This window comes from Oncorhynchus masou, chromosome 14 (genome assembly GCF_036934945.1).
Source record: "Oncorhynchus masou masou isolate Uvic2021 chromosome 14, UVic_Omas_1.1, whole genome shotgun sequence".
In the NCBI taxonomy this organism is placed as follows: Eukaryota; Metazoa; Chordata; class Actinopteri; order Salmoniformes; family Salmonidae; genus Oncorhynchus; species Oncorhynchus masou.
In genome coordinates this window covers 29894439-29905306 of record NC_088225.1, presented here as the reverse complement: position 1 = coordinate 29905306, position 10868 = coordinate 29894439, and the positions used below count along the sequence as shown (strand labels likewise).

The window sequence follows — 10868 nt, the reverse complement described above, 5'->3', positions numbered from 1 at the left end:
TAGATTTTGATTTTAGATTTTATTTGCAAATATAAAAACAATACAACCACACGTGGACATAATGCATTTACTATCATTCAGTGAAACATTTCATGTACAGTTTCAATAGATTCATGATATAATACAAAAGTATTTTCTAGCATAATGACCCCCTCAACCGCCTCACCCACTTGAAGAGAGGTGTTGATGTCTATGTACAGTTGGTGGCGGCACCTTTTAAACACCACAGAAGAAGCCGGAAAGCATCAACAGGAAGTACTTTGTTACCATCCTCTATCTAGTTTTCAAACCAAACACATTTCCACAGGCTTTTGCAGGATGTTTCTAATGTACGATTAGTCAAAATTAGACGTTCATTTGTCACAACTTAAATGGAGTTTTGATATTTATAAAGTTGTGGTCGAGCTTTTCTTTATCTGAACGCTGTGACAAATAAAGTAACTAGCATACACATTTCGTGTGTGTTTTTTTTAATAGAAAGAATACAGTAACGTTAGCTTCCACGATGGATCGGGTAAGTTTGGTTGACTTTTATTAATTGTTTACCTATTGTGGTGTTTTAAATGTCTAGGTCCAGTTTTCACGTGTGATCTGCCACATACATGAGTTCGATTTGAACAGCAGGACAAAATAAAGCATGGTGATAATTTCAGCCAAGTAGCCTACTAGCTCATCGCACACAGATTGATGATACAAGGCAATGCACAACAAGCAGGTCAAGACAGAACCAGTGAGAAATAATTAGGAATCGCCTACACCAATTATGTACACTACTCAAAAATAAAGGGAACACTAAAATAATACACCCTAGATCTGAATGAATGAAATATTCTTATGAAATACTTTTCTTTATATAGTTGAATGTGCTGACAACAAAATCACAAATTATCAATGGAAATCAAATGTATCAACCCATGGAGGTCTGGATTTGAAGTCACACTCAAAATTAAAGTGGATAACCACACTACAGGCTGATCAAATCTAATTTATTTTTATAGCCCTTCGTACATCAGCTGATATCTCAAAGTGCTGTGCCGAAAACCCCAAACAGCAAGCAATGCAGGTGTAGAAGCACGGTGGTTAGGAAAAACTCCATAGAAAGGCCAAAACCTAGGAAGAAACCTAGAGAGGAACCAGGCTATGTGGGTGGCCAGTCCTCTTCTGGCTGTGCCAGGTGGAGATTATAACAGAACATGGCCAAGATGTTCAAATGTTCATAAATGACCAGCATGGTCGAATAATAATAAGGCAGAACAGTTGAAACTGGAGCAGCAGCACGGCCAGGTGGACTGGGGACAGCAAGGAGTCATGTCTGGTAGTCCTGGGGCATTGTCCTAGGGCTCAGGTCCTCAGAGAGAGAATTTGAGAACGCACTCTTAGATTCACACAGTACACCGAATTGGACAGGTGAAGTACTCCAGATATAACAAACTGACCCCAGCTCCCGACACATAAACGACTGCAGCATAAATACTGGAGGCTGAGACAGGAGGGGTCAGGAGACACTGTGGCCCCAGCCGAGGACACCCCGGATCCAACTTTGATGTAATGTCCTTAAAACAAGTCAAAATGAGGCTCAGTAGTGTGTTTGGCCTCTACGTGCCTGTATGACCTCCCTACAACGCTTGGGCATGCTCCTGGACAGTCTGTGGTGCAGTCTGTTGGTGGAGGGAGCGAGACATGATGTCCCAGATGTGCTCAATTGGATTAAGGTCTGGGAACGGGCGAGCCAGTCCATAGCATCAATGCCTTCCTCTTGCAGGAACTGCTAACACACTGCATCCACATGAGGTCTAGCATTTTCTTGCATTAGGAGGAACCCAGGGCCAACCACACCAGCATATGGTCTCACAAGGGGTCTGAGGATCTCATCTCGGTACCTAATGGCAGTCAGACTATCTCTGGCGAGCACATGGAGGGCTGTGCGGCTCCCCAAAGAAATGCCACCCCACACCATGACTGACACCGCCGCCAAACCGGTCATGCTGGAGGATGTTGCAGGCAGCAGAACGTTCTCCACGGCGTCTCCAGACTGTCACGTCTGTCACATGCTCAGTGTGAACCTGCTTTCGTCTGTGAAGAGCGAATTTGCCAATCTTGTTGTTCTCTGGCAAATGCCAAACGTCCTGCACGGTGTTGGGCTGTAAGCACAACCCCCACCTGTGGACGTCGGGCCCTCATACCGCCCTCATGGAGTCTGTTTCTGACCGTTTGAGCAGACACATGCACATTTGTGGCCTGCTGGAGGTCGTTTTGCAGGGCTCTGGCAGTGCTCCTCCTGCTCCTCCTTGCACAAAGGCGGAGGTAGCGGTCCTGCTGCTGGGTTGTTGCCCTCCTACGGCCTCCTCCACGTCTCTTGATGTACTGGCCTGTCTCCTGGTAGCGCCTCCATGCTCTGGACACTACGCTGACAGACACAGCAAACCTTCTTGCCACATCTTGCATTGATGTGCCATCCTGGATGAGCTGCACTACCTGAGCCACTTGTGTGGGTTGTAGACTCCGTCTCATGCTACCACTAGAGTGAAATCACCGCCAGCATTCAAAAGTGACCAAAACATCAGCCAGGAAGCATAGGAACTGAGAAGTGGTCTGTGGTCCCCACCTGCAGAACCACTCCTTTATTAGGGGTGTCTTGCTAACTGCCTATAATTTCCACCTGTTGTCTATTCCATTTGCACAACAGCATGTGAAATTTGTCAATCAGTGTTGCTTCCTAAGTGGACAGTTTGATTTCACAGAAGTGTGATTGACTTGGAGTTACATTGTGTTGTTTAAGTGTTCCCTTTATTTTTTTGAGCAGTGTATATAAACACTGGATTGGTGATGCTATATATTGGCCATTGAGGCTTTAAAGGCACCGGTTAACTTCTTTGAACACTTCAAATTGTTTCTCCAGATGTCAGTTCGACCACACAGCATTTATACACTAATTTGTTGCACCCAAATAAAGAAAATTATAATTGAAAATAGGTGATTCTTGTTGCTAGACTACCAGTTACGGTGCTGTTAGCTTGTGGTTTCCCTGGTCTTTATGCGGAAGTAATACAACAATGATAGCAAGTGTTGAAGAATGGTATGGAGTTAATTTTAGTCAAATTATTGAGCATATCCTCCGCGCGAATAAGCATCAGAAATTGTCCTTATTTAGCATATCAAGATCCTGATGGATACCTCAGTCAAGAGCATATGCATTGTATGTGCTGAGAAAATATATCAGGAGGGAATCCAGAAATTATTTGAATAAAATAATGAATTTCATTTGTCTTAATTATTGAGCCTTTGCTGAAAACACAGAAATTCTACTTATTTTCAGCATTTCAAGATCCATATATGGACCTCAACCATGAGAAGCTTGAATGTGCTGAGAAAACACAGATATGCAACGTATACAGTCAGTATTTGTCAACATGAAGAGAGAAAATAGGGTGTCACACCTCAGGATATTGAATGATTCCATATCCGCCCATAGGAAATGTCCATGTGTGATATTCAGAGTCATCCCAATACCATCTGTCTAAAAGAAAATCGTTTTGATATGTAGTTGTTTACATTTGAACTTGAAAAAATATTGGAAAAGACATCTGGATTCAGAATTTCTGTTACGAATTCTAGACGTCAGATTAAAATGAGAATATACAGTCTGCTGGCTGTTGCGTTCTAATAGCTCAAAACCGTTCTGTACTAACTATTAAAGTATGTTTAGAATTGACCATGGATAGTCAAAGGTAATTGTTTGCAGCTTTCACAAGGTGAATAGCTCAATTAATTGTGACGGTCTCACTTCCCATTGAAAGCTAAGGAAAATGGTTGTCATTGAATTAAAGGTTGTGTACCTTAAGGTCATATAACTCAGCCAATGATACTGAACAAAGAAATCCCCATGTACAATAGAGCCCTTCTTCCTTGTGCCTTTTACAGCTTGTAAATCAATAACTAATTCACCATTTGTCACCGAATCATCAAACTAGATATGATTTAATCTACAAATGTGTTAAGGTTTTCTTGTGTCGAAAGGAGAGGAGGACCAAAATACACGTGGTTCTCGATTCGTCTTTAATAAAGATAATAACAAACAATACAATTCAATAAACGTAAAAACCCTAAACAGCCCTATCTGGTAGAAACAGGAACAATCACCCACCAAACACTTAAAGAATATGGCTGCCTAAATATGGTTCCCAATCAGAGACAACAATAAAAACCTGCCTCTGATTGAGAACCACTCTAGGCAACCATAGACTTACCTAGACAACTCTACTATACCACAATCCCATTACCTACAAAAACCCCAAGACAAAACACACCACAATAAATAACCCATGTCACACCCTGGCCTGACCAAAATATTAAAGAAAACACAAAATACTAAGACCAGGACGTGACAAAATGTCTAGTATACTTTTACAACCTTTGTTTTGAGGAATAATTCCACTTTTATGTGATAGAAATACATAAAATCTCAAATCTAAATATATTAAAGATAACTAATTCCGTGATTTTCACAGAAAAAAGTGAAGAATATGCATTTATTTGCAATAACTTTAAATAAATGTTAATTTCAAGGGCAATTTGTTCTATATGAAGTCAGACAATGTTTACAATCTTAAATTGTATGCCAAATCAATGTTTGCATTTTTAGTGCAACAGTTCCACATTATAAAGTAGTTAAAAGGCACAACAGTTATTTATTTATATGTCTCTAATTTAACAGCAAAGAGCCCCCTTCCAATCATTTTCTATTTTGGCTTTGTTGAAGTCCTTCTTTGTCATCCCCAGACAAGCTGAATGGTACCATCTCTGGCACACAGAGCATTCTATCTGTAGTATTAAAAACATAAAACAGGGCTATGTTTATTTACATGTAAATTACAGTTCTGGAATACCCAAATTATGTTACATGCTTTTGCAATCAGGAAAATGTTCAAATTGAATTGGATTTTTGTTCAATTGCTAAATTGACTTTAAATTACATGCATATGACCACAACCCTGGCAGAAATTAATCATCGTTGAGTCTTCAGGCAATATAAATCGTATCGTCATAAAGGCAGACATTTTGGAAAAAGGTATCACACTTCAATGTTGTAATATCAAACATTACAATGAAGTTTCAAGACAAAGTTTCATACTTCTAAATGTCTTGAAGGATGAAACTACACGAGCCTACTGTTATATTACACAAAGACAAACCCAGTTGGTCAGATGACCTTCATTTTTCTCTGGATGATGCAAAGCACACATGTAGTAGTCTTGCTTCATATTGAAGACTGGAAGAATAAAAAGAGGACCACATTTTTATGCCTGGTTGAAGTCCTAGTTTTTAATGATTAGTGCCAGTAGATTGCAGAGGGGTTCACATAAAGTTCAGAGGCAAATCATAATGTACACATTCAGTCCAAAAACTAATATGTACTGTCCACTTCTTCTATTAGTGTTTCTTTTGTTATCCACCCTTGTTACTGTCATTTCATTATTCCAATATGTTTTCATTAATTGAATTCACTTATTCTATTTTATGATAATTGGTAGGATTCCTGTTTGCATAACATAGACGGAAACAAGTCTTATCAATAATAGATAATAGTATTTATTCTCGGAGCGCGCTAGCATGTTACCACAAACAACAGTTTATATACAAAATATGGTGAATGAATCTCGTCCTCTCGACCGAGACAAAGCAATTTTAAAAGTTCATTCAAAGTTCATTCTGACCCACTAGCACACACACAGGACACACAACATAACTGAATTAACTCTTGACCCCTCACCATTATCGATCACCACTTAGCTGACAGTTCTAGTTAACAGAAAACCTAGGAATGCACTCACTGCCTTATCTAAATCACCCCAGAGCTAAGTTTTGTCGGTTCAACCATAGGTTAACGACCCTATCTGCTTACTTAACCCACAACCCATTCCTCCCCAGGCAAGTTGGAATGGTGTTCATTATATTTAATTACTCCTTGTTCATGTCAAATAATCCCTTCTTTATGAACTAACATTATTAATCAGATATTGTAAAACAGGGTATAGTTTACTTAGTTACAATTCTAAAAATGGCGATATTGTTTAGTCATTTATTCATAATATTCCTCAAATTGAATGTTTCCTACAAACAAAGCTTGTAAAAGTATACTAGACATGTATAGAATAAATCATACCTAGTTTGATGATTCTGTCATAATCAGTTAAAACGTTATTAATTTATACCGCTTTAAATGGCATTTTATATATTATATATTTCTATCAAATCAAAACTTGAATTTTTCCTCGAAACCAATGTTTTAAAAGTATGTTAGACATTTATAGAATACATCATACATAGTTTGATGTTTCTATGGTGAATTTAAATGGCTTTTGTCGAATGTCCGTCGAAGTCCCGAATATAAAACTAACTTTACCTCGGTGGTTTCGGGGGCATTAGCCCGGTTCCCCAACCCAGGCACCACACAGCTGGAACAGCGTGCACTGCAGAGTTGTTGACAAATATCCTACACGTGGGCTCGTCTCCCATCCTGATCGGAGCTGTAAAATGAATGAAGCCTGTCAAATTCCTAGCTCTTACCATAGTTTGGACTATAGAACTAGCTAGCGTTGCAAAAGCCAATTGCATTGCATGCATTGTCAGTCAGCAGCGTTGCAATTTGCCCAACGTTTGGTGTTGGTTTTGAACTGATGTAGTTAGCTAGCTAGCTATGTTTTGTGGAAAAATATTGGACTGGCATTTGGAAGTGAATTAGCTATCATTAGCTTCCTTATGTGTCTAGGTCAGCTGTTGTTGTCTGGCTTTACCTGCCGAATGGCTTTGTTATATGTGTATCAAACCTTCCATAAACAAATATAGCTAGCTACCTTTCTTTGCCCGTTCATTAGCTAGCTAGCTTTCAGCTGACTGGTGTTACCTAGCTAGCTTTCAGCTGACTGGTGTTACCTAGCTAGAGAGGCTTAATGCTGGACTTCGGGCAAATAAGCTAATTTTAGCTAATAGTAACTGGATTGTTCCAGGGCAACAGAGTTGCAGACCTGTTTGAATATAACTCGGAGATCCGGCTGAAAAAATGTCAGAAAGGCTACAAAAAAGGAGCTCATCGTTGGTTGCTAATGGATGAAAATGTGCACGTGGAAGTGAGAATCTGTTGGAGCTACATACTTAAGTCAATATGATGTTTTTTCAATCAAATGGTCACTTTATGGTAGCTACAGTGCATTTGTAAAGTATTCCGAACCTCTTCACTTGTTTTCCACATTTTGTTACTTTACAGCCTTATTCTAAAATTAATTTGATGTTTATTGACTCATCAAACAACACACTATACCCCATAATGACAAAGTGAAAACAGGTTTTTGACATTTTTCAAATGTATAAAAAAATAAAATATACTTTATTTAGTATTCTGATCCTTTACTCAGTATTTTGAAGCACCTTTGGCAGCGATTACAGCGTCGAGTCTTGGGTAGACACTACAAGCTTGGCACACGTATTTGGAGTTATGCAAGTCCCCGACTAAAAAGATCTTGGTCGACCGAGAGTAGTCTGTTTTTTCGACGAATCGATTGGTTGAAATGTCAACGTGTATTTGCTCCATATACAATGGGGCAAAAAAGTATTTAGTCAGCCACCAATTGTGCAAGTTCTCCCACTTAAAAAGATGAGGCCTGTAATTTTCATCATAGGTACACTTCAACTATGACAGACAAAATGAGAAAAAAAATCCAGAAAATCACATTGTGAAGACTTACAGAAAACGTTTGACCTCTGTCATTGCCAACAAAGGGTATATAACAAAGTATTGAGATTAACTTTTGTTATTGACCAAATACTTATTTTCCACCATAATTTGCAAATAAATTAATTAAAAATCCTACAATGTGATTTTCTGGATTTTTTTCCTCATTTTGTCTGTCATAGTTGAAGTGTACCTATGATGAAAATTACAGGCCTCATCTTTTTAAGTGGGAGAACTTGCACAATTGGTGGCTGACTAAATACTTTTTCGCCCCACTGTACATTTGTGAAAAGTAGTGAACGTTTACACACTTCAAGATTACACACTTCAGGAGAAAGGAGGTATTATAAGGATGCACGGCTAAAGTAATCAAATGTTTGGTCTGATGATATTCTATGTACAATACTTCCTGTGGTCATCAGGACAGAGCTAGTCCGTCCCCCTCCACTCTGCCGGAGTCCCCAGGTCACAACTCTCCTGGTAGCACCTTACTGCTGGGTCTGAAGAGGGTGTCTGTGTTGTTGGTCGCCTGCAGGAAAACACCAGGGCAGAGTGGAACTGTGAGAGAAGGACACGTGGAGGTAGATTTGATTTCATCAAGTAAGAACAATGGGGGGTGTGGATGAGAACACAATCTGCTTCTGTAACTTCTGTTAATTGATTGATAAACAGTAAACACTCAGTGGCCAGTAAATTGTCGATCCAGTTTCGTGAATGGAGGAGCGTGTTCCTAATAAACTGGCCATAGTGTATTTATTGAAGAGGGAGGCAGCTAGCCTAGTGGTTAATGCCAGTAATCGCAAGGTTGCTGGTTTGAATCTCTGAGCCAACTAGGTAAAACAATCTTTGCTCTTGAGCAAGTTACTTAACCCTGATTGCTCCTGTAAGTCGCTCTGGATAAGCGCGTCTGTTAAATAACAAATAATTTTTACAAAAATAATACAATTTATGGACCTGTATTTCCAAAACCAAGTTATTCAATGTCTTTGTTTCACAGGGGACATACACTGTTGTTCTATCAGTGGGAGGGGCTTATCATCTGGGGATCCTCAACAACATCCTGTTGCTGACGAGACAGAGAAGAGTCTCTCCAGATCAGAACATCTCAAGAAACACCAGCAGAGACATACAGGGAAGAAACCTCACCACTGCTGCTCTGGCTGTGGGAAGAGTTTCACAAGCCAGAGTGGCTTCATTATTCACTGTGATCAGTGTGGGAAGAGTTTTGCTGCATCTAACACCTTCAAATCTAATGTAAGAATTCATACAGGGGAGAAGCCTTACCCCTGCCTTGATTGTGGGAAAAGCTTTGTTAGTGCAGGAGCCTTAACCGTACACCAGAGTGTACACACAGGAGAGAAGCCTTATAGCTGCCATCAGTGTGGGAAGAGCTTCAATCATTCTGGCAACCTGACTATACACCAGCGAACACACACAGGAGAGAAGCCTTATAGTTGTGATCAGTGTGGGAAGAGCTTTGCTGTATCAGAAAAACTAATGAGACACCAGCGAACACACACAGGAGAGAAGCCTTATAGTTGTGATCAGTGTGGGAAGAGCTTTGCTGTATCAGAAAATCTAACTAGACACCAGCGGATACACACAGGAGAGAAACCTTATAGCTGTGATCATTGTGGAAAGAGCTTTGCTGTAGTTTCCTCTCTGACTGCACACCAGCGAACTCACACTGGAGAAAAGCCTTACAGCTGTGGTCAGTGTGGGAAGAGCTTTGCTGTCATTTCCTCCCTGACTGCACACCAGCGACGACACACTGGAGTGAAGTCTTATAGCTGTGATCAGTGTGGGAAGAGCTTTGCTGTATCAGATAAACTAACTATACACCAGCGGATACACACAGGAGAGAAGCCTTACAGCTGTGGTCAGTGTGGGAAGAGCTTTGCTCAATCAGATAATCTAACTAGACACCAGCAGATACACACAGGAGAGAAGCCTTATAGCTGTGATCATTGTGGAAAGAGCTTTGCTTTAGCTTCCACCCTGACTGCACACCACAGAACACACACAGGAGAGAAGCCTTATACCTGTGATCATTGTGGAAAGAGCTTTAATCAGTCAGGGACCCTGAAATCACACAAGCAAACACACACTGGAGAGAAAGAAGCCTTATATCTGTGATCAGTGTGGGAATTGTTTCAGTCAGTTATGGACCCTTTATTCACACCAGTGAAGACACACTGGAGAAGGAACCTTTTGTCTGTCCAGGTGTGAAGAGCTTTGTTTATTTAGGGCCAATGAGAAAAAAACAGAAAGCACAAACTTGCTGTAATTAGATAACCTGAATTCACACCAGCGAATACACCCCGTGGAGAAGCCTTATAGCTGTTTCATCTCCCTCCCTTCTGGCACCGGTTCCAGATCCCTAAATAAAGGATAAAATTAAATCAAATGTATTTATATAGCCCTTCTTACATCAGCTGATATCTCAAAGTGCTGTACAAAAACCCATCTTAAAACCCCAAACAGCAAGCAATGCAGGATCAGTAGGAAACATCTAGTGAACAGTCATATCCATCTCCCATTCTTAAACAGTTGCCTCAGTCTGAACACCATGGTAACTTCTGTGTAGCATAATATGCAGCTCTGATCTAGGATCAGTTCTCCCCTGTGTCTATGTAATATCACACATTGTGATTTAAATGGATAGGAAATGTCATAGGGAACCTGTGTGTGTGTGTGTGTGTGTGTGTGTGTGTGTGGGGGGTGATAATTGTATCTTCTTTCATATACTCATGATACTACTATTATTAAATGTCATTATGTGGAATAATGTTTCAACAATGGGTGTATATTCATGTATTCAATTGATCAATACATTCAATCCAATTATCTTCTAAACAATAAGTTATTAAATTGTGTATTTTAAATATCTATATTGATTAAAATGATCATAAATCTAATCCATGATATATAAGCTGAACTCTGCCAAGCAGAAACATCTTTGTATTAGCAACTATTAATGATTAGTTTATATTGTGTTAAAGTTAAGGGATGTCACCCTGGGTGGGGTGAACCATAGTAGGGGACATAAAGAGAAAACACCATCTGGAGAACTGAGTGTCTTGTTTGTAAATTGCTATAAGTGTAAACTCCTGGTTGCAAACTATATTAAACAAACTAA

At 39.8% G+C, this 10868-nt stretch overlaps 1 protein-coding gene across 1 annotated transcript; it reads left to right on the top strand.

The window, feature by feature from the left end:
• The first annotated feature begins 7931 nt into the window (after positions 1–7931).
• LOC135554710 (zinc finger protein OZF-like) lies at positions 7932–10354 on the top strand. The gene is made up of 2 exons (XM_064987137.1): positions 7932–8329; positions 8727–10354. The coding sequence occupies exons 1-2, from the start codon at positions 8125–8127 to the stop codon at positions 9863–9865; spliced, it is 1344 nt and encodes a 447-aa protein (XP_064843209.1). The 5' UTR covers positions 7932–8124; the 3' UTR covers positions 9866–10354.
• Positions 10355–10868: the final 514 nt, after the last annotated feature.

Bases quoted from the DNA above. Each gene is read 5' to 3' on its own strand.
- LOC135554710 (XM_064987137.1), top strand. From the start codon at position 8,125: ATGTACAATACTTCCTGTGGTCATCAGGACAGAGCTAGTCCGTCCCCC. The intron at 8,330-8,726 runs GTAAGAACAATG...TTTGTTTCACAG, and splicing joins GGTAGATTTGATTTCATCAA to GGGACATACACTGTTGTTCT.